At 49.5% G+C, this 21,121-nt stretch overlaps 1 protein-coding gene and 1 long non-coding RNA gene across 2 annotated transcripts in view; one reads left to right on the forward strand and one right to left on the reverse strand.

The window, feature by feature from the left end:
• Nucleotides 1–13,338, reverse strand: part of LOC119844233 — a 25,430-nt gene extending 12,092 nt beyond the window's left edge. Inside the window, exon 1 of the long non-coding RNA XR_005289204.2 lies at nucleotides 12,696–13,338. This is a non-coding gene — a long non-coding RNA (uncharacterized LOC119844233). The remainder of the gene's footprint in view (nucleotides 1–12,695) is intronic.
• The window catches only part of CCDC183 (coiled-coil domain containing 183), a 25,910-nt gene continuing 12,535 nt past the window's right edge, over nucleotides 7,747–21,121 (forward strand). Inside the window, exons 1-6 of the mRNA XM_038374819.2 lie at nucleotides 7,747–7,816; nucleotides 8,595–8,716; nucleotides 10,015–10,092; nucleotides 11,434–11,601; nucleotides 12,624–12,728; nucleotides 20,578–20,700. Of these exons, the coding sequence (XP_038230747.1) occupies nucleotides 7,747–7,816; nucleotides 8,595–8,716; nucleotides 10,015–10,092; nucleotides 11,434–11,601; nucleotides 12,624–12,728; nucleotides 20,578–20,700 (666 nt within the window). The remainder of the gene's footprint in view (nucleotides 7,817–8,594; nucleotides 8,717–10,014; nucleotides 10,093–11,433; nucleotides 11,602–12,623; nucleotides 12,729–20,577; nucleotides 20,701–21,121) is intronic.

Consider the following 21,121-nt stretch of genomic DNA (forward strand, 5'->3'; position numbering starts at 1 on the left):
CTGTGGGGCCATGCGGGTACCCATGGCAGTGCCGCTGACTTGAAGGTATACATTGTCCCCAAATGTGAAATAGTTATGGGTGAGGACAAAGTCACAAAGTTCAGCCACCATGTTGGCCGTGACATTATCGGGGATACTGTTCCTGACGGCTTGTAGTCCATCTTTGTGTGGAATGTTGGTGTAGAGGGCTTCTACATCCAGAGTGGCTAGGATGGTGTTTTTAGGAAGATCACCAATGGACTGTAGTTTCCTCAGGAAGTCAGTGGTGTCTCGAAGATAGCTGGGAGTGCTGGTAACGTAGGGCCTGAGGAGGGAGTCTACATAGCCAGACAATCCTGCTGTCAGTGTGCCAATGCCTGAACACTTCAATCTCTCTGGTCACTCGATTACAGACCTAAGAGTGGCTATCCTTCAACAAAAAAGCTTCAAAAACAGACTCCAAGGAGAGACTGCTGAATTGGAATTAATTTGCAAACTGGATACAATTAACTTAGGCTTGAATAGAGACTGGGAATGGATGAGTCATTACACAAAGTAAAACTATTTCCCCATGTTATTTCTCCCCCCCACCTCACCCCACCCCCCCACTGTTCCTCAGATATTCTTGTTAACTGCTGGAAATAGCCTACCTTGCTTGTCACCATGAAAGGTTTTCCTCCTTTCCCCCCCCCCTGCTGCTGGTGATGGCTTATCTTAAGTGATCACTCTCCTTACAGTGTGTATGATAAACCCATTGTTTCATGTTCTCTGTGTGTGTATATCAATCTCCCTCTGTTTTTTCCACCAAATGCATCCAATGAAGTGAGCTGTAGCTCACGAAAGCTTATGCTCTAATAAATTTGTTAGTCTCTAAGGTGCCACAAGTACTCCTTTTCTTTTTGTGAATACAGACTAACACGGCTGCTACTCTGAAAATTGTCTCTGTGGTGGCACTTCGTCCCCCATGATTTTAATACATGCTTTGATTTTACCACATTCTGCTTTATTCTTAATCCATACGTTGAGAAACCCCTTTACCCACATCCTTTTGATCCAGTATAATCTCCTCCACTGCGTCTGCAGCACGTATTCCTGGAGTGCATCCTGCTGTCAGGACGCTTTCCATCCAGCTGGGCACACGCCACAGAACTCCATTTGTTAAATCCAAAATGACCCAATTCCTCTTCAAAAAAGGAGTCCCCAATATTACTGGCTCAGCCGCCTGATCTCTCTGAAACATTTATTCTTTACAACAAAAATCCCCCACTCTCTCTGGGTATAACTACTTCTACTGAATGATACATTTTTCCTGTCATTCCTTCCTCAATAAAGGAGGCTGCTGTAATGATCTCTGACACATATCGAGTCAAATCACAACTTCTATTTACAATATTTACACCAGCCCCTCTATCCAATAGGGCATCTTTGGGTCCATTATCTCCCACAGTGACAGTTGTCCTAGGCCTCCCGTTTGAACCCCATTGTACTCTAGTTACCGTCTCCCATTCCTCAGGACCCATTTCCAGGGGGAGCGACTGGTCATCCGGGCTTCCCTGTAGAACCGGTTTCTCTGAACCCTCAGCTTGCACAGATGCAACCTTTTTCTGCTCCTTAAACACTTCTCCTACCATCCTTTGCATTTCTTTGGTAAATTCATCAGTACGTCTCCCATCCCACGTCTCCATGTCTACTCCCCTCAATTTCAAATACCGCCAAGCGGTAGTCCGAATCACATCTACTCCCTTTTGGGGCTCATTTTGATTATTCCACCCTCTACCTCCTTGAGGTGGGATGTTTTGTCCTCTACCGTGGCCCCTTCCTCTCTCACGGTATCCTGATCTATCAGCACTCTCATTTGAATATGTTATTGCTTCAACAAAAGGTACTCTGGGTTTCAATCCTTCCACCTGGCTTCCCCCTTTAATTATTCATTGGCATACTATCCAGTGCTCCAGTGCATCCGTAACAGTTAACCTCTCATCCTGGGCTGCTTGGTTCACCAAATTAGTAGACAACGCTAAAAAATTTCTGTCTAATCCTTTAAACATATCATTCCAAAATTCCCTCTGATTCAAATTAACTGCCATCAAAGAACCATCTGTGACATGTCTGGCTACCTCCAATTTCTCCAGCCAATAACCTTGCAGCTCTGTGTTCTTGGGGAACCAGGGCGCAGTACCCAGCCTTTCTGACTTACGACCTTCCCCCCTGCAGCTTCTGCCTGAAGCAAAACTGATCAGAAGAAAGACTTACAAAAAGCAATGAAAAGGCAGTGGGAGACACACCTAAACCCCTGGGATAAGGGTGACAGGATTAAAGAAACTCCCCTACCTCATTTACATCAAAGATGGGACAAGGAGGCATCTCCATTAGCATATAGAATGGAGAAGAGAGATTCCAAGGCCAGAACTGCACGGAACTCTGGGACCAGAAAAGCAGGGAAGCACTGCATGATGGGGGATCTCTGCTCCAGATGTTAATGAACCCACGACTACACTAGTTCAGTAGTTATCAGACCAATTCTAGTAATAAATCCTTTACTGGTATCCAGAATAGTGAAGCTCCCTCATTACATTGTGAGCTCCCTCCAAGGAACACCACGCATAGCCAGGAACGATCAGCTCCCATTGTCTAACCTGAACAAAACAAGTTTGGCATACTCCCTTGAGCCATCGGTTTACACACACAATCAAGTGTTCTCCCTTGAACGACTGTTGTTTCTCTACAAAAACCCCTACCTATGCTCAAGTAAGTGCTCTGATGCCTGGATCCAAAATCTGAATCAGTTCCATTGGGACTTCATCTTCTCCTGACTGATCATCCTGGGAGCTCTGCCTGTCTCCAGCACTCTGGACCCTCAGCTACCACCACCACCTGGGACCCCTGATCGATTCCAGCTTCACGGAGTGGTGAGAACCCAGCTCTCTCTCTCTAGATATAGCCTTCTGACCCTGACTTGTGTGATCAGTTATAGTTTTCTAAACCTGACTTTCATAATCAAGTTTAAGTTAGATTTAATATTATAACTGTTTTGTTTGCTTGGCTCCCCTATGTTTATTACCTGGCAATAAATAACTTTCATGATTAAGCTGGTTGCTTCTCCCTCTCTCTCCCCCTCATTGGTATTTTTTGGTTTTCTCATTCACTCTGCAGCAATGGTCCTCGTACCTAAGCTAAAGATCCCTGCAGTGCCCAAAAATCCTGTGCGGTTTGCTCATCAAGTAGGTTACTACCAGAACAATTGTAATGTGAAAGTGGGGATAGAGATGTGCTGAACCAGGGACATATGAGGGTGGCAGCTTGGAGGTGCTGTTCGACCCAGCCTGCTGAATCCAAGGGCCTATGAGGGTTATAGCTTGGAAGTGCTGCTTGATCCAGCCTACTGAGTCCTGGGACATATAAGGGGTCAGCTTGGGAGTGCTGATTAACTTGGTCCTTTCAGATGTGCTCTGTTAGTGTGTGTGTGTGTGTGTGTGTGTGTGTGTGTTCATCTGATTCTTGGGCTGGAAGAACCCAGCTCTGGGGAATCTAGGTCCTCCAGGAGAGCTCCATTGGGAGGGAACTTGCAGCAGGGAGAAGTAGAGTTCTGTGTGAGAACACAAGTGACACAAGCAGCACATTGATAGAAGTACAGACACCTCCCCCCCGCCTCAGAGAGTAACCCTAATAAATAAGCATACCCAAAAGTAATGGGCAAAGCTGGTAACAAATCCCAATGTTATTCTCTTTAACAGGTAATCCCTGGGTGAATCTCCAGGCTTCATGTAATCTGCACTGGATAACACCTTCATGGGTCTTTGACCTGTCTCTTTCTCTAACAGCATAATAAATCATGGTATCAGATGTTGAGCTTCTGGCTGCCTGTCCAAAGCATTTTTCGCTCTATCTACCGCCTGTCTAATCTCTCCAGTGGTAGCTGCCCTGATTAACCTATAAAATTCACTCATATTTAAATTCTCTGTTCCTCCTAATTCTGCCCACTGTACTAGCCATGTGGCTAAATTTTTCATATTCACTGGGCCTAATTTACCATCAATTGTAAATCTGATGAACTCACAGGAATTATTTGTGTCTACTCTGACTGTATCTCCCCCGCTGCATCCTTAATAGTTGATCTCGGTTCTATCGCTACTACAGACTTTCCTGGCTTACAGTTTCTTATTTCTTCCCTCAACATAGTATAAAGCCCCTCTCAATGTTGGCCAAATTCCCTTTTCTCTTGACTCCCCTCACAAATCCTCTCCATACCAAATATCATTGGAATCCAAATCCAAATCTCTCTCTTTCTGACATACAGCCACAACTTGCAGCTCCTGTATTTTCTCTTTCTTTTTCAATGCTGCTATAATTTTCTGGCACCAACTGTGAGAAATGCTTGTGATCTCCTCTTCCTTTTCCTTAGACAAATCTCGAATTAACTGTTTCATTCCTATCACTTGATGGTCTAATTTATCTTTGTCTGCTTTAATCTTTTCCCAATCCATCATTCTTTTCTCCAATTCCCTATTTTGTTTCCCCATTTGTTCTGAGTTTGCATTATCTGTGCCTGCCTCACTACCCGTTCCATATTTTCCTGGCAAGTTTTAACATTCTCTTGTAATGTTTGTAACTCTTCACAGATTTCCCCCTTACATGCAATTACCATTTTTACAGGTTGCCACAACAGCGATAATACAGCCGTTTGCTTTTTACTAGCATTCAGCTTGTACAGCTGTACATATTTCTCAAACATGTTTTCTAAGGTATCAAATATTACATCTGGTTCCACCACACCTTCCATCCAAGGGCATGTCCCAAATGCAATAATCTCCTTCTCTAACAGAGAAGGGACTTTAACTTTAATCCACTGTGGTGCCTCTTCCACTCCTTTACTTCTCTTCTTAAACAGTGTTTTAAACATTATTACACTAACACCATGTGGTATCTCCCCATATGTTTTTTTTTCTCACACATTTCTCACAAATTTCACAAGTAAGGAAAAAGTCTTATTAGTCTTAAATAAGGACTCCCCCAACATTGTAAGACCACATCTCGAAATCTGGCATTCCTTAATATCTCTCTCGCCTCCGCATTCTCCACCACTTGTTAGACCCGCAATAGAGGTCTTCCTATGGGATATGGGAGCAGGCAGATACTGGACACAGTGTTAGTATATAATACTCTAAATCAGGGATCAGCAACCTTTCAGAAGTGGTGTGCCGAGTCTTCATTTATTCGTTTTAATTTAAGGTTTCGCGTGCCAGGGATACGTTTTAACATTTTTAGAAGATCTCTTTCTATAAGTCTATAATATATAACTAAACTATTGTTATATGTAAAGTAAATACTGTTTTAAAAATATTTAAGAAGCTTCATTGAAAATTAAATTAAAATGCAGAACCCCCCGGACCGATGGCCAGGATCCGGGCAGTGTGAGTGCCCCTGAAAATCCGCTCGCGTGCTGCCTTCAGCACGCGTGCCATAGGTTGCCTGCCCCTGCTCTAAATGGTCTTTATTGATTACAAAACAAACCTTACTCACTCCACATTCACAACCGAAACATACTATACCAGAGTCTAAAGGTCAGAATGGTCCCGATGGCCAGTTGAGATTCTTTCCATCAGGATAAGATCATAAGTTGCGGGGAGCTGGCGAAAACCACATCTATATCCACACCGGACTCTGAATCAATAAATGACTCCGATTTGCAGAAATCATAGGCACCCATTTATAGTCCATTCCGTCGCATCATCGGTTCTTTGCCTTTCTTTACTAGGCCTTCTACCCACACAATTCCAAAGAGACAATCCAGGGCGTGCTGCCATGATCCAAGGCATGCCATTTCCTCCAATTCTTATACAATTTTATAACAGTCCAGCTGGAGTTATTTCCTTTTCTGATGGTTTTCCATATTTTTCTCAGAACATAAGATTGGTTTTGCACAGAGTTCTACAAGTTCTTGACCTTAAGTCCTTGCTTTGGTTGCTAACTTGCAATGCACGCATTCATGTCAAGCACGCATCGTTCATACCAGGCCACAATGACCTATAACATATTACATGGATATATGAATCACAATGTATATAAACATATATATCCCAACACTCTGAAGACTTTAGACATCAAGAGGAGACAGTCTCACTCAATATAGGGAAGACTAAAGTGCTCTATCAACCTGCTTCAAGCCTTGCACATGGCCCACCACAAATCTCCATCGAGAGTCAGACTTTGGAGACAGTTGAGCACTTTTGCTACCTCTATAGCCAACTTTCTCAAAATGCAAAAATCGAGAACGAGATCCAGCACATGATCTAGTGCGCAAATGCTTCCTTTGGGAAATTGCTCCGATACGTTTTCATGGACTGTGACCTACGACAGAACACCAAGATCCAGGTCTATAAGACAATTGTTGTTCCTACACTCCTCTATGGATGCAAAACCTGGGTGACCTATCGACAGCACCACAAGAGTCTGGAGAGGTATCACCAATGATGCCTCCGGAAGATCCTTTTCATCAAGTGGCAAAATCGCCACACTAACGCCAGCATCCTTCACTGAAGCCAATGTCACCAGCAGTGAAGCAATGATTCTTATGCATGAACTTCGCTGGGCTGGACATTGTGTGCAGATGCCAGACTCTTGCCTCTCAAAACAAGTCCTCTACTCTCAGCTCACCCATAGTCAAAGATCCTGTGGTGGTCAGGGGAAATGCTACAAAGGCACACTGAAAGTGTATCTTAAGAAAACTGATGTGGACATCACAAGCTGGGAGGAGCAAGCTACCAACCGACCCCAATGGCCTATCAGGCAGTGGCCTGCTTTGTGGAGAAGCGTCTTGCTCTCAAAGCTGAAAAGAGAAAGAGGAGGAAGGAAAAAGAAATAATTTTCTCCCAGCAAGCTGCTGGCCTGCCACAAAATGTCTGTACCTACTGCAGGTGGATTTGCGGTTCCAGGATCAGACTCCTGAGTCATCTCAGGACCCATATGCAAATCTGGGTATAGATCATCCTCGAATCGAGGGATTGCCAATCATCATAAACCAGATGCTTGCTTAGAAGTTCATGTCCTGCACATGAACTTGGCAAAGGCATAGCTAGCGTTGCTGAAACACAGGCACTCCCAGGAAGTCCTAGGCCCCGGTATTCATGTAAACACATTCCGGAAGGCAAGCACAGGTCCACCCCAGCACACAGGTGCGATATAAGCACAATCCTGGGAGCTGGCACGGGAACCACGACCCCAAGTAAGACAAGGATGGGAGGACAGGCTGATGGATGAACTTGTTTGTATCGATGTGTGGAAGGAAAAGTCGCTGGAGGGGCACCGTATCCAGCTGAGGGGGCAGCAGACAGTCCCGCAGCTAGCTGATCTGGTCCATTGTCGTGTGCATACATGTGCTAGTGTCCCTGTAACCAGGGAGCCAGGGTCCTAGGGCCATGCTCTGTTGACGATAAACCTGGCAAAGGCCTTTGCCACTGAACCCAGTCTGCGGTCTTTCTAGGTAGTGTTAATGAGGCCTGTTGGACCAGCTCCCTGTGCAGGGTTGTGACAGCATGAAAAGAGAACACACACGCACCCAACTGCCACCACTGAGAACCCAGTGATGCATGACTGCGTCACAAAGATCCTCCTGATGTCACAGTACAAGGACAATAGAAAAGCTGATTCCAAAGGCAGATCTCTCTCCTCCTCAGCGGCTGGTGGGAGGAGAGGGCTAGAAGAGTCTCCAGGCAAAGACCCAAAGTCTGAGTGACTGTGACAGGATACTCTCTGCCTCATTCTGCCACCATGAAGTTCCAGAGAAAGAGGGACATCAAGCAGCAGATCCGGGTGCTGCGTGCCATCATCTCACTGCAAGGTGATGCTCTCTTTCTTGGCCAGGCTGTGACAGGCTGGAGTGAAAAGCCTTCCTCAGCCCATCGAGCTGCCGGGACCCAGGAGCCAAGTGCAATCCTAGGCAGCAGGGCCAATGAGGTTGTAGCTGGGTTTGCAGCAGGCTCTAGAGAGGGCTCAGATGAGATGGGGGAGAAGGAAACCCCACTGATACTGATGGGCTGGGAGATGGGGGTGGGCATGGAGGTCTAGTGACCAATAACCCTCAATGATGCCTGATGGGTCTAAATAGAAAATGAAATATGGGTCTAAATCCTGGCTGCCTAGCACTTATGGACACACACCAGAAATCCCCTGGGCAGAGGCAGGTCTGGGTCCTGCAAAAAAACGGAGAGAGGCTGCTGTGCTGGCCCTCGTGACAGGAGCTGTTGAGGGGCACCCCAGACAGGGAGTCACCTGCCCAAGGTCTGGGCGGGGGCTGCTGTAGGTCAGACCACAGGTGCATGGGGCTGTCTGGCTTCTGCAGCAGCAATGTGTGACTGGCTGAGGATGCAGAATTTGGCCTCTACAATGGAAATCTCAAGAGGTTTCCATAGAATATCCAGAAGGGGTGGGGGTTAAACGTGGAGCCAGATCCTCAGCTGGTCACCTCAGTGACGTGCCCTGGGCACCAATTATGTGACGGTGAGTTCCACCCACTCGCAGTGGAGCATGCAGTGCCAGGCCTGCCCTGTCAGAGCCTGGCGCATCATGGGGAGGGACCTGGGTCTGCCCTTTGACTGAAATCCTCAGTTTACCTCTAGAACAAGGGAAGAAGCTTTTTGCGCATTCGACGGAGGAGAAGCTCACTCAGAATAAAGGGCTCATCAGCTTCCTGCGCGGGAATGTGCACAACGAGATGTGCACCCTGGGCATGGCTCAGAAGGTACCTGCGTCCCCAGCCAGGGCATTGCTCTGCTAGTACCTGGCTCTGCCCCCACGCCAAGGGGCAAGCTTTCTAAGCCTAACCCGGAGAGCCATCAGGGTGTGTGCAATCCCTGAGCCGCAGCACCCCAAACTGCTTCCAGCTGAGGCTCTCCAGCATTGTGCAGGTCTAAGGGGATTCAGCTGCCTCCCCTGGGGCCAGGAGGAGACCAAGGGAAATACCATTCAGTACTGGTACTGCTGCCTGGATCCCCTCCTGCCCCCTTGGTCCCTGTTTCCTGCCCCACCACCCAACTTTGCAGCCCCCAGAGCCCCCTGCCCACCCCACCCTGCCCCGCTGCTCTCCATCCCCCCAAACCCTGCTCCCAGCCTTGGGCATCTCTCCCCTGGACTCCCTCAGCCACCTCACTGCCCAGCCAGGGCTGCTACTAACCCCCATCCTGCCCATGTCACTCATTTCCCCAGCTCCGGGCACTGCCCCCACTGTGCCCCCCAGCACAGTCAGGCTGCTTCTCTCAGGGAGGCCCTGCCCAGCTCTCCTCCTGCTCCCCTCCCTCCGTGCCCCCGTTCAATCCTTCTCCCCATCACCCTTGTGCTGCCTTCCAGGCTCCCCTGCCCACAATGCTGACCTCCCCCAGCAGTGACCCTTGTGTGCTCCCAAGGTCTGAGCTTCTCCCACTGGCTCTGCAGTGCATTGTGAGCTCCGTGGGGCAGGGCTATTTCTTCATGGGCCAGCTACAGCTGCCCCAAGCAGCTCTGCCACTTGAACACTGAAAGCTGGCCTGCTAGTCAGAACTGGGCTGGCTTCAGGGGGCAGTCTGGCCTAGCAGTCTGAGTAAAAACGGGGGCCCAGGAATTCCTGAGTATTAAGCCAAGCTCTGACAATCTCACTTGCTGTGAGATCTTGGGCAAGTCACTGTGGCATAGTTTGGGGCATCTGTGCTTTGGGCCCCAACGTGATCTATCCTGGGCCTGGTTTCCAGAGGCACTGAGCGCTGAGAGCACCCACACTAGTCAGCCGGGGGCGTGGAAGTTCAGCCCCTCTGAAAGGCAGTTCTAGCTGTCTCAGGAAGGAAAGCCAAAAATTGAGGCCCCTAAAATATGTAGACACTTTCGCCTCACCCTGCCTTGCTTTTAGCCATTGGCAGCTGAGGATGCTCCCATAGCTGGGGGTTGGGAGGGAGGTCAGCCCTTGACTGGGAATAATGCATTAACAATTACTGTGTGCAGATGCACTCACAGATTAGTAGTAGTAGAACTTTGATCCCAAGTTTCTCTCTGCTCCTCTCCTACCCACAGTATGACAAAGTGATGATTTCCCAGGCATGCTCGGAGCAAAAGCGCTTGAAGTTGCACTTAGCCAGGAGCACCATGGAGGTAATTGGCAGAGCACACACCCAGTCTCTCTGGCATTTACTGCCCAGTGACAGAGCAGAGAAAACGGGGGAAGGGGGACTGGAGGCGGCCCTAAAGAAAATTGTCCCTCAGTGATATGCCAGCAAACCTCTGCTCCAGGGGTCAGTACTGTAGTGAGTTGGGGAGTGTGTGTGTGTGTGTGTGTGTGCACACTCATGTGTGTCCCACCACCCTGTGCTGGATGGAATCAGAACTGCTCGGTTGTGTGCCATAGACTCTATACTGCTAACAGTTACTGGAGATTCTCCTCTAGCTCAGGTGGCAAGGCCTTTGTTTCTGGAGCAGGAGGGTCTGTGCTGTTGTCACAGAGAAGATCTGAACAGTGGCAGTGTGCAGCAGAGACCCCAGGGAAGATTCATGTGGCTCCCTTGTGTTATAATGTGTTCCTGCCAGTCACAGCAGCTACTGTCAGTTCAAAGGCTTGTCACTGTGACGTACTGCCTCCTCTGTTTTTTCCACCAAATGCATCCGATGAAGTGAGCTGTAGCTCACGAAAGCTTATGCTCTAATAAATTTGTTAGTCTCTAAGGTGTCACAAGTACTCCTTTTCTTTTTGCGAATACAGACTAACACGGCTGCTACTCTGAAACCTGTACTGCCCCAGTGTTGTCCTCACCCTAGCTAGGGACCTTCCCTTCCTGCTGGATTCAGGACATGCCAGAGGTTAACATGGGAGCAGCAGGGGCTACAGCATCAGTTCAGTTGGGGCCCTCACTGCTGGCAGATCAGGGGTCACTTCCAGCCCCAGTGGCCCTGTTTTCCCTTGGCAGGAGCAGCACCAGGGAAAGGAAAGGGATTCTGTGGGCACAGGCATGTGCTACTGATTTCCAGGCTTTGGTGGGATTAGAGCGTCAGACTTTTTCATTGACTTTTAGATCCAGATCTGCATTCTGCAAAGAGCTCCTGCATGGATTCTCACCTGGTATGTCAGCACAGCTTGCATGAACTCCAGTGATGGGTCCCATTCCTTACACTGGGCCAAACCCACACCCCAGAGCCCAGATCTCCCAGCCTGCACCCAACAGGACTCCAGCTCAAGGCTCTGTCTGACATCAATCTTAGGGTTTATCCTGCTGCCTGTCACTGTGGTATCTGGGCTCCTGCCATGCACAATCAGCAGCTATTGTGGCCATCACCTCATCCCTGGCTCTCCTCTCTTTGGGATCTCTGCCTATTGCAAGGCTGCCTTTGGGCTGGCTGAGAGTGAGGTGGTTCAGAAACTCACTTGGGGCCAAGCCTTCTGCAGGCTGCTTGTGGGTGAGCCCAGCCAGTGCCCCCTGAGTGCCACTGTGTCTCTTTCAGGCTGCCCGAGAGAAGCTGCAAAACTCCATCTTTGACAGAATGAACGTGCACAATGTGCTGCTGTACGAGGTGAAGAGGCGGGGTGGGATGCTGGAGGGGCTGCAGAGAAAGCTGCGACACCTGGCAGACATGGAAGGAGTGGACAGACAGGGCCAGATACAGCTGCAGGTGATAAGGGCTCAGCTCCAGTGGAAGACTGTGCATGCCAGAAGTCTGTGGTAATAGCAATGGGCCAGGTCCCGGGAAGAGCTGAGAACTTACAGGTCCAACTGACTTCAGCTGGACCTGCAGGGGCATAGGCATCTCTGGAACCAGCCCAAGATGTGGCTTTTTTGGATGATGGTTAGCTCTGGACAGTCCCCATGTCCTTCCCGGTTTGCATGGGCACTCATACCCATGCAAGCACACTCATGCTTGTGCACACTTAGGCCATACATGCACCTGTGTGCTCACTTGCACTTCTGCACCGTGAAGGCCCTACATCACAGGGATCTTGTTCCAGCTGCAGAGGCCTGCATGAGGAACCCCCTGGGGAGTCCATCTCCAATTCTAGTTCAGCCAGAAGGGTGGCCACAGAGTAACCCCAGACCTTCCCTGCCTGCAGAGACTGACCCCACTCCTTCCACTGCACCCCTAGTACCGCAAAGTCCGCAGCGGAAGAGAACCTGGGCCCAGTACAAACCAACCTACTAACGCTACTGGGCAGGAGCAGCAAAGAGAGGAGATGAGAGGCAGGCCTGAAACCCCATTTCCTGGGCTCATGCACCCAGAAGTTCCCAAGCTGGCTGCCCTGCTCTGTACACCAGCAGCACACAGCCTTCTCACTGTCACCCCGAGCTGGACTCCATTATCAGTATCCCTCCTGTCCCCGTAGCCGCCAGAAGAAAGGAGTTTACACAGTCAGTGGCCTCTCATGGGGAGGATGCTGGGCTTCAATCCATGGCTAAGGGCAATGGAGCCTGGAAGAATCCTAACCTACCCGAGGAGAGCCCCAGGGCTGTGTCAAAAAGAGATTTTAAATGAATACAAGTCTACTGGAGCACCAAACCAATTGGCCCTCCCCATTCCTGAGGGCTCTGCAGCCCTAACCAGCCAGCCCCAGGGCTCTGAGCTGGCCCATCTGGTCCCCAGGAGCAGTCTCATGTTCCAGGCAGCCCAGCAAAGCAACACAAGATCCTTCTCTCTTGCAGGTGATTCGTCAGCTGGAGACTAACACAGAGAAAATGCTTATGAAAATCAGGACTGGTGAAAAGATTTATTACCTGTATCTGAAGATGGTTGATTTCCTGAAGGATGTGAGCCTCCTCCCCTCCCCCATATGATCTCCTCAGGCTACTGTATCCCCCAAACAGGGTCATAATGCCACTTTAGGGCCCTACCCTTTGCCACTGGTGTGGGCAGGATCAAGCTCTAATTCGTTAATTTTGAGCAAAACAGTTGTGGGATGGGACTAGAACCCAACTCATGGACCATGGAATAGCATAAAGGAGCAGTTCCAGGCATTGGCCAGAGGGGACCACTCAAGACAATCCCTTGTCCATCTGGAAATCAGGTGCCAGGTGCATTGTTTAAGAGAAGCTGATTGCACTAATGATCTTGCTGTGCTGGGTCTGCTTTGGGGCTAGAGATAAACCAGTCATAGTGTTCAGCTGTAAATTGCAACTTCCCCACAGCTCCTGGGTGTTTGGATCCAGGGTCTTGGCTCAAGCCAGTCTCTACCTGGAATCATCTCACTGAGACCAGCTCCTGTCTCCTGGACCACAGCCTTATGCCTGGAGTTGGCTCTGGGATTTACAGGCCCAGTAATGTGAGATGGCTTCCCTTTCCAAGCCCTATGCTGGCCCTCTTTGGAGCGCTGCCACCTTTCTAATGGCTGGTAATCAGACACCTGAGGCCCCGCCTCCTGCCCTGACTCTTCCCTCCAAGGCCCTGCCCCTCTTCGTCTCTTCCCCCAAGGCTCTGCCCTGCTCCACCTCTTCCCTCAAGGCCCTGCCCCTTCTCTGCCTCTTTCCCCCAAAGCCCTGCCCCTGAGCACCATGTGCCGCTGCAAACCACATGAGGCAGCAGCGGCAGGTGCTGCTGAGCTGCCTCCTTCCTTCTACTTAGGGTTGCCACCTGTTTCACCGATCAAAAAAACCAGACATCAGGGCCTATCCAATGGCACTGAGACACACAAGCTGAAACCTGGATTGTCTGGGAGAAAACCGGACAGGTGGCAAACCTATCTCTTTGGAGAATCTGCCTATTGTCCTTACATGTCTCCACAGTAGGGTGCAAGCTGGGGCTGCTAAAACAATAACATAATTGGAGTGTGTTTGGAAAAGCCACAATCCTGCTGATGTGTTTTCATTCGGGATTGAGAGCTTTAGAATTGGGGAACATGGTGAAGTCAGTAGATCATAATAGGCTCATCTTGGGAAAGGCATTTTTGGTCTAAAAGGCAATCAGACATTCATGTCCTGGGAAGTCACCAATGCTGAATGTTGGTGTAAACAGTGTTTTGTTAAAAAATCCAAGCAATACATGTTACCAGTTTGTGTTGATAAATGCAGACATCTCTGAGATTCAGTGTGCTGAGAACAGTCCATGCAGTGGTGTGGAGACAAATCTGCAGTGTGTAATCTATGCAGTGCTGCGGTGAGGAATCTGCAGTGTGCAGTCCATGCAGGGCTATGGAGAGGAATCTGCAGTGTACAATCCATGCAGTTATGCAGTGAGGAATCTGCAGTGTGCAGTCCATGCAGTGATGTGGCGAGGAATCTGTAGCGCAGTGGTTCTCAAACTCTTTTTTTGCGGACCACTTGAACATTGCTGAGGGTCTTGGCAGACTACTTAATGATCTTTCCAAATGTTGTTCGTACTGTTAGCTAACTATTGTTAAGTGCTTTGGATAAAAGCGCTATATAAAAAAACCCTTAATAATTACCCTTTTTTGGTTCTACAAATAAAAGTACAAAACTCATATTTTAATACCAGTAGTCTTACCTTTCTAATGCAATGGATGTGCCCTCTCTCCCCCGCCGCAGCAGCCCCCGAGCTGGGGCTGGGAAGGAGGGGGTCTCTCCCTCCCTCCAGCAGCCCCTGAGCTGGGGCTGGAAAAGAAGGAGGAGAGTCTCTCCCTCTCTCCCCTGCCGTGGCAGCCCCCAAGCTGGGGCTGGGAAGGAGGGGGGTCTCTTCCCCGCCACAGAGCTGGGGCTGGGAAGGTGGGCTGTCTCTCCCCAGCAGCTGCAGCCCTGAAACTGGGGAAGGTCACCTTTTTCTATGGCCACCACAGAACTGCACTTCCCAAATTCCCACCACCCCTCTTCTCTCCCCCCTGCCCCCCATGGCCACCACCTCATCTTACATGTGCATCTTCCCCAGGGTCCAAGCACCTAATTAGTGGAGCCAGGCCTGCACGGCTCCACTAATTAGGTGGGTGGCCCTTCATTCTCTTGTGTGTGGCCACCCAGGCACGCACCTTAGAGGGAACTATCTGCGGACCAGCTGAATGGAGCTCGTGGACCACTGGTGGTCCGTGGACCACAGTTTGAGAACCTCTGCTGTAGTGTATGTTATTGCAAAGCATGGGCTGGGCAATGCTGCAATGAGAAAGCCAGGGGCTGTTGGGGGTGTGATTTGCAGTCTGGCGGGCATTGAGAAACCAGAAGCAGGTGGTGTGCAGCATTGCAGGGGGTAACACTTCAAGGAGAGGACACCAAAGCATGCTGTATGGAGCTGTTTGGAAAACACAACTGTATTTTGAAGATCCAGAGTCTCAGCTCCCATTCTGCCCCTTTGCACCGTCTGCAGGGGTAGACAAGGCCTATCTATTTGGAGGGGGAGGGGGCTAGAGTGAAAAATAATCAAATAACAGCTGCAGATTCTCATTCGGACATGATGTAATTATTGTAGTAGGCACAGTCTGCTGATAACTCTGTTCTTGTGAATCCAGGGGGGACTCTGAGGGTTGCTTCATGTCCCTTGGTATCAGCTGGCCCTTGGTCATCAGGGATGGGGAAGGTTTCTCCTGTGCCAGGCTCTGACTCCTTTCTTCCCTGGCTGGGAAATGGCTCAGCAAGCAGGGCCTCTTCTTCTTGTGAGGGGGAATTCTGAGTGCCTGGGTGAGACCCCCATCTGTGCTTCTCCCCTTCTTCCTGCAGCTCTCTTCTCTCTTCTTCGGTGCACAAGGACTTTGGAATCCAGATCCTCTCTCATGAAGGAGACCTGAGACAGGTCCAGCTAGTGGCCATTCCTCTGGAGCTAGCTCCCAGAGCCACCTGACTGGCTCTTCTGTTTTTCCTGCCCTGTGCCGAGTTGCATGTGCTCTTTTCACAAAAGGATAGTGGAGGCCAGGCCAGACATCTAAGCGCTAGGATCCTTCACCTGTTCTTGTGCAGCCTCTGGCCCAGTGCCATCATGCCTGGGGGGCAAAGGCCTCCAGCTTCCCTCTTCTTGTCAGAGTCGCTGGTTGAGAAGGCACCCGAGGGCCATGTAAAGAGAACAGAAGAGTGGCTTCCCAGCGTAAGACAGCCCCCACTAAGGGCAGAGGAGTGGGGGAGCAGTATTGGGCCAAGAAGGCCTTTCCCCCAACAGCTGCTGGGCATGGAGCCCCGGCAGTCTGGCAGGAGGGAGCGGGGAGCGTGCATGGAGGAAAGGAATGGGACTGTGAGTCAGACTCACCCGGGACCCCTTTCCTGCAACTAAGGGGGGACTACTGGACTCTGAGGGTGAGCTGGGAAACATTCCCCCACCTCAACTGAAGCCCTCAACTAGCGAGACTGTGTAGACATAAGGCTGGAGCCATGCCCCAAACTGAAGGGAAACAGAGAAGGTAGGAAGTGGCCCAGGGGAGGCTGAGCTGGAGTGGCAGCTGGAAGGGACTGAGTCACCCCTTGCCTCTCTCTGCTTGGGCTCTGGGCCAGACTTGGGGGACAAGGAGGGCCAGGTCCTCCTATGCTTCCTTCTCTCTTCCCCTGGCCTCCTGGGTGGCAGGTGACGAACTGTGGGTTGGCTGCTGGGCCCCCAGAGTGCCTGGAAGAACTGCCTCAAGGCTCGGAGAGACTGCCTGCAGATTGACCACTAGGTCTACTGGCCCCTGAGCAAAGCCTGCTACCTGTAAGCAGGGGAATGGTCCCACTACTGTGGGGAATTTCCCTGGCTTATACACTACCACAGTGAAGTGGACTAGCAAAAGGATCTGAGTCCTCGCTCCCACTCCCTTTACCCCGAGGCCTGCCTGACCTCGAGGGCTCCCTTCCACTCTCCCGTCCAGCTGAGTCCTTGTAACCCCAACAAGGCTGGGTCCAGGATTCCTGGGGGGCTCGACCCCCACCTTGTTGTGGTCACGCAGGACAGAGACTAGGGTGTCCCCACTCCGGGATGCTCTCTTTGCACTGGATGCTTCCCTGACCCACTGATTGTTCCATACAGTTCAAAGCAAATACAATTTATTAAACGGCAACCAGTTTTAAAAATAAGGAAAAAATGGGAAAGGTGAAAGGAAAACCCGTCACCCTGCTCTGTGGCCGGGGACATCACAACCAGCATCTCTGGAGCGTCCGGGCAGTTCACAGTCTGTCCCTCCCCCGACCCAGGCCTCTGCCCAGGCCCTGGTTGTGCTGCAGGGATGCTGCAGGTCGGACACTTGCTCTGGTGGTGGCCACATGCCCTCAGGCTCCAGGTGGCAGGACCCTTTTTCCCAGCGTCAGCCCCACTCCCCCATCGGGGTTACATTCCCCCTCCAAGTCTGGCCTGCAAAGCCTCTTGGCTGGGGGTGTCTCCCTGTGCTAGGCCCCCTGCCCAGGATCCCGCATCACTCTTCCCAGCTGCTCCCTGCACCCAGCTCCAGACTGCTCCAGCACCAACCCCAGCCCCACTATGCCACAGCCCTGATGCTGCTCTGCCTCCAACGCAGTTCCCTGGGCTGCTCCTCTGGCCCCTCTGCTTTGGTTGCTGTGGCTCTGCTCCCAGTGCAGGTCTGCTCCCTGGGCTGCTTCTCTGGCTGACACAGCCGTGCTCCCCAGCTCAGCTCGGGCCCCTGCTCTCCCCTTATCTTGGCCCACTGCTGTCCGACCCAGGCAATTCCAGCTCACCCGGAGGACAGGACCCCCTGGTCTTCTGATTCCCTCGTTAGCCCACCCACCTTGTCAATCAGGTTGACCTGGAGCATTGCTCCTGGGGACTGTCAGTCTCAGGGTCCTGATTTCCCACCTTCCCTTCCCCTTCTTTTTGGTACTGGGAGATGGCCAACCAAAAAAACCTCATGAGTTTTAGTAAGGGACCAACAGTCCCCTTACATTCAGTAACCAACGGATCAGGTATAGGCTGTTCCCTTTCTTCCTTCTGCCTCTTTCTAGACAGATCTCTAAAGTATACAATGACTCAGAAACCAAGAGGCCATCTAAATGTTTCAATTTACCAGGAGAGATTGTGTGTGTGTGTGTTTCAATTCTGCAATCCTATGCCATTCTCACTAAGTGAGCAGTGACTGCATGAAGTACAGAAACAAAGTGGATATTTTCAAGGCTGAAATGAAATCACTTAAAACAGGAGGAATCAACACTTCCAACCAAGGAGTGGATCAATCCCTGCTGGTTATAAAACTAAGCTGTCTCACTGTCATCTGTAACAGAAACCAAATGCCCGCTAGCATTTCTGAGACACCTCATCAGCCATGACATAAGTCTTTCCCTGCAGATCCCTTTGGGGGAAAAGGCTGTTCTCTCTGCTCATCTTGGTTTCATGGTTTTCAGCGGCTCAGTGGTTGATATTCTTCAGAAGACCCAGAGAATGTCAGGGTCATGCTAAGTTTTCAGTACTCTCAGAAGAAAGAATAAAACCAGAAGATCCTAATGGAAATACTAAGTCATATGTAGTATCTTGCCAGACAGGGACTTTCATTGGAAGACCATTATACTGAACAACCCAAAAATAGGCCTTACCTGGAGAGTTCAACTGCAGCTGAATTCAGCTGCTTTGTTTGCAGACAGAATGTGATTCTGGTATTTCAAAGGGGCTGAAAAAGAGTCAAGACAAATTCCCAAGCCCAGTTATTAAAAATGAGCTAATAGACATGGTGGCTCTTAAAGTGGGAAGGGAGATTTCTGAGAGGGTTTCTGGGCAGAGGTATACAGTGATGATGGATGAAACAATAGATTTCTCCAAGAAAGAGCAAGTGGTTTTACGCCTACAATATGTTGGTAATGAGACGAATGTGCATGAGGAGTTCATTGGCCTGCACATTGACAGAGGTAATGGTATCAGTTACTAAAGGTATTATTGTGCCTAAATCTGAGGATCAACAATTGTCATGGACAATGCCATTAATATGCCAAGTTGTATCAAGTGCAGCAACCAGATTTCAACAGGAGGAATCATAAGCATGTCAGGATGCTATTAAAAATAATACTTGTTGCAGTTTCAGGGGTAACTGCACCTGTATTCCCCCTGGAGGGCGTGCACTTAAAGTTTCTGGCTTCCAGCCATCACTTGTCTCTGGGCAGGGTCCTTTGTCCCACTTCATTCTGCCTGGGAGAGTGGGGGTTTAATTCTGCACAGCTCTCTGCCTTACACTGTGATATACTCAGCAAGCCAGTCTGCCTGCAGGCCAGTCCCTGTTCTTTGCTTTGTCTCTGAAGGTGATGACCAGTGTACTGTCAACACTTACAAGCTATAACCCAGCTCTTTCTAGGCAAGCACCTTTATTCTTGAGGTAAAAGCATCACAGAGAAAAAGTATAAAAACAGTAAACAGATGTAAACACCCACTAAACATACCAGGAGTCACCCTCAGTCTTTTGGGGCAAAGGTTGGGAACTAGGTTGAGAAGTCCTAAAAACAGTAGACAATGTATCATATTCTGCAAGGGTCAGACGTTTCAGCAATAGAAGGTCAATCCCATATGAAAATGACACTGAATTCACTTCAGTCCATCCAATCGGATGAAAACTTCAACTTACTCTGGGAGAAAATCTGCCGGAGAAGTTTGAATTGAAGATAGAAGGCACAAGCTTCCAAGAAAGAGAAAAATTCTGAAGAAAATGCAAATAGGAACAGGTGAATTCAGCTACCCAAATACAGCAAAGAAATTTGATAAGTACATCTACTTCAAAGTAATTTATTTTACAATGTTTAGTGTTCAATCAAGATTTGAATAGAGAGGCTACACATTATTAAAAATAATACTCTCATAACAACATAAAATGTAAAAGGAATGCAATTTCAAGATGTGCTACAGAGGTATGGTTCCGATTTCGACCATGATCAACTGGTTACTCAGCCTCATCTATTTCAAGCCAACTGTCATCTTACAGAAAGATTGGTGAAGGCTGTTCATAAATATCTCAGCTTGCTCTGCCAAACCAAACATTGGCTGTTTTCCAAAGTAGTGAAGTTGATATACCTGATTTTGCTGGAACAGCAACCAATGGTGTAAGTAAAGGTAGTTTCAGAACTCTTCAGCGTATTAAACCATGGCTTTGATCCACAATTGGACAATCACAGTTCAACGGTGTGTGATTTTTTACATGTACACAGGGACAAAGCTGATAATTTACAGATGTTGCGGAAGAATTCATTGCAAGCAATGCAGGGCAAAAATTGTTCGCAACTTTTTCACATTTGTAAATTGTTCTTTTTATTCCTGTTTTATGTTTTCGTGAGCAGTTTTGTGCCAGGACTAAATTTGTGAGCTAAACGAGCTCTGGTTCCAAACTCTGTGCCTCCTTGATTTATTAATGCAATCCCTAAATTCTGGGGAGCTAAAAGCACCCCAAGCCCCTGTTCTTTACAGCCATGATATGAGTGGTACTAGGTGGGGTATGATCTGGCCAGTTGGGAATTTCTTTGGAGCCAGCTCTGCCCCACCAACATAGGGGCTGTGTCAGGAGAGAGAGGAGATGTAATGGGAGTGAGGGGAAGCAGAGTAGAATGGGGTGAAACTTTGCTCCCTTACAGTTGTTCTTAGTTGGCCTGTGGTCCCTTAGCATCCAACGCCCCTTCCCTGTACCCGTATTGTACAGGTGAGAATCTGGCCCAGGAGTTTTGCCGTTGAGTTCCTTGTTGATTCCAGAGCTGGTTCCCCTATTCTCCATTATGCTGGGTGGGTGTACAGGGTTGTACTGGGTTGTAGGTGGTGACAATTGCTGTCTGTCTTTGTGCGTAGGAATTAGCCCAGCTCCCTTTGCAGCTGAATGTCCTTCAGCACATGGTAGAAGTCTGCCAGGTGGAGCTGAAGGGCATGAAACTGATGGCCGTGGATGCCACTGAAGTGACAGAAGCAGCCAAGGTGAGAACTGTGCTTGGGAAACAGGCACTGGGCATGTTGGGAGAGGTCCTGGCTCAAGGGCTGCAGTGTCTGTTGCATGCAGTGACCTTTCCAGGAATGACTTAGGCCCCTACTCTGGTTAATTTTCTTGCCATAAAGAGCAGAACAAACTGAGCGGGGGATTCCAGTGCCCACCAGGCTCCGCCTGCCCTAGAGCCACCCCACACCTGGGTGCTGGGGACAGCTTGCTGAAAGTACTAGGTATGAAATACCCAGACAGGTTCAAATCCTGGCTGCTTCAGCATCCCAGACAGTTTATTTTGTGGAGAATCTTTTGGAAAAAACCGTAAAAGCTGAGGCCCTGCCTGCCCTGCCCAGGCACTAAAGATCCCACGGCACATTGTACAGGATGTAGGGCTTGCCGAGGCATCCTTGGCCATGT

This window comes from Dermochelys coriacea, chromosome 16, assembly GCF_009764565.3.
Source record: "Dermochelys coriacea isolate rDerCor1 chromosome 16, rDerCor1.pri.v4, whole genome shotgun sequence".
NCBI lineage: Eukaryota > Metazoa > Chordata > Testudines > Dermochelyidae > Dermochelys > Dermochelys coriacea.